Raw genomic sequence first — 988 nt, forward strand, 5'->3', positions numbered from 1 at the left:
GACGGCCAAGCTCGGACCCCCAGCCCCACAGTGCAGACAGGAGGGGGGGCTTGGCCCGCGTCCCCCAGCCCCCTCTGCTCGCCGGCCATGGGCAGCCACGAGAAGGACCCGTCCTCTCCGAAAAGGGCCCTGTCGCGTTCCAACAGCACCGTGTCTTCCAAGCACAGCAGCATTCAGCAGGTTGGGGGGCTCCGGGCTGGGGTAGGGGGGGGCTCAACGGGATGCCAGTGGTGCACCCAAGCTGGATTGGGGGTGCCATGGGGCCTCGGGGGGCTTCACCCCACTTTAAGAAAGGGGATACAGAGATGCTCTGTCCCCTGGGGAGTACCAAGTACCTCTGCCCAGGGCCAAGGTGGGGAGCACCCCGGCTGGTCCCAGTGCCAAGGGACCCCCATGCTGACCCCCGTCCCCGCAGGGCTCGGAGAGCTGGGAGGTGGTGGAGGAGCCGCGTGCGCGGGGCAGCCCAGGCCAGGAGCCACAGCGGCACGAGGGGTACCTGCTCAAGAAGAGGAAATGGCCCCTGAAGGGCTGGCACAAGGTAACGGGGCAGAGCTGGCACCAGGAGCCGTGCCCCTGGCTACCTGGCCAGCCCTGGGCACCGTCCCCATCCCTGGGGTGATTTGGGGCTCCCTGGATAGAGGGGGCTGCAGGGACCAGTCTCTGCTCCCCATAACAATCATCCCTCTCTGTCCCCAGAGGTACTTTGTGCTGGAAAACGGCATCCTGAAATACGCCACCACGCGCCAGGACGTGAGTGTGGGGCTGGGCTGTGTCCATGCAGCCTCTCTGAGGGCTCAGGGTGGGGGAGACCCCATGGTCCCCCATGAGGAAGGGGGTCTTCCCCCTGACAAGTATCCCCGGGCTCCCCCAGGTCCTCAAGGGTAAACTGCACGGAGCCATCGACATCCGTCAGTCCGTCATGTCCATCAACAAGAAGGCACAGCGGGTCGACCTGGACACGGAGGAGAACATCTACCACCTCAAGGTG

General features: G+C 65.6%; 1 protein-coding gene across 1 annotated transcript in view; it reads left to right on the top strand.

Annotated features, from left to right (window-relative positions):
- Positions 1-946, top strand: part of MRPL10 (mitochondrial ribosomal protein L10) — a gene marked incomplete at its 3' end in the record, with an annotated part of 7001 nt that extends 6055 nt beyond the window's left edge. The window contains exons 5-7 of the mRNA XM_009886590.1: positions 416-538; positions 697-750; positions 872-946. Coding sequence (XP_009884892.1) covers positions 416-538; positions 697-750; positions 872-946 — 252 coding nt within the window. The remainder of the gene's footprint in view (positions 1-415; positions 539-696; positions 751-871) is intronic.
- Positions 947-988: the final 42 nt, after the last annotated feature.

This window comes from Charadrius vociferus, unplaced genomic scaffold (genome assembly GCF_000708025.1).
Source record: "Charadrius vociferus isolate BGI_N301 unplaced genomic scaffold, ASM70802v2 scaffold2960, whole genome shotgun sequence".
NCBI lineage: Eukaryota > Metazoa > Chordata > Aves > Charadriiformes > Charadriidae > Charadrius > Charadrius vociferus.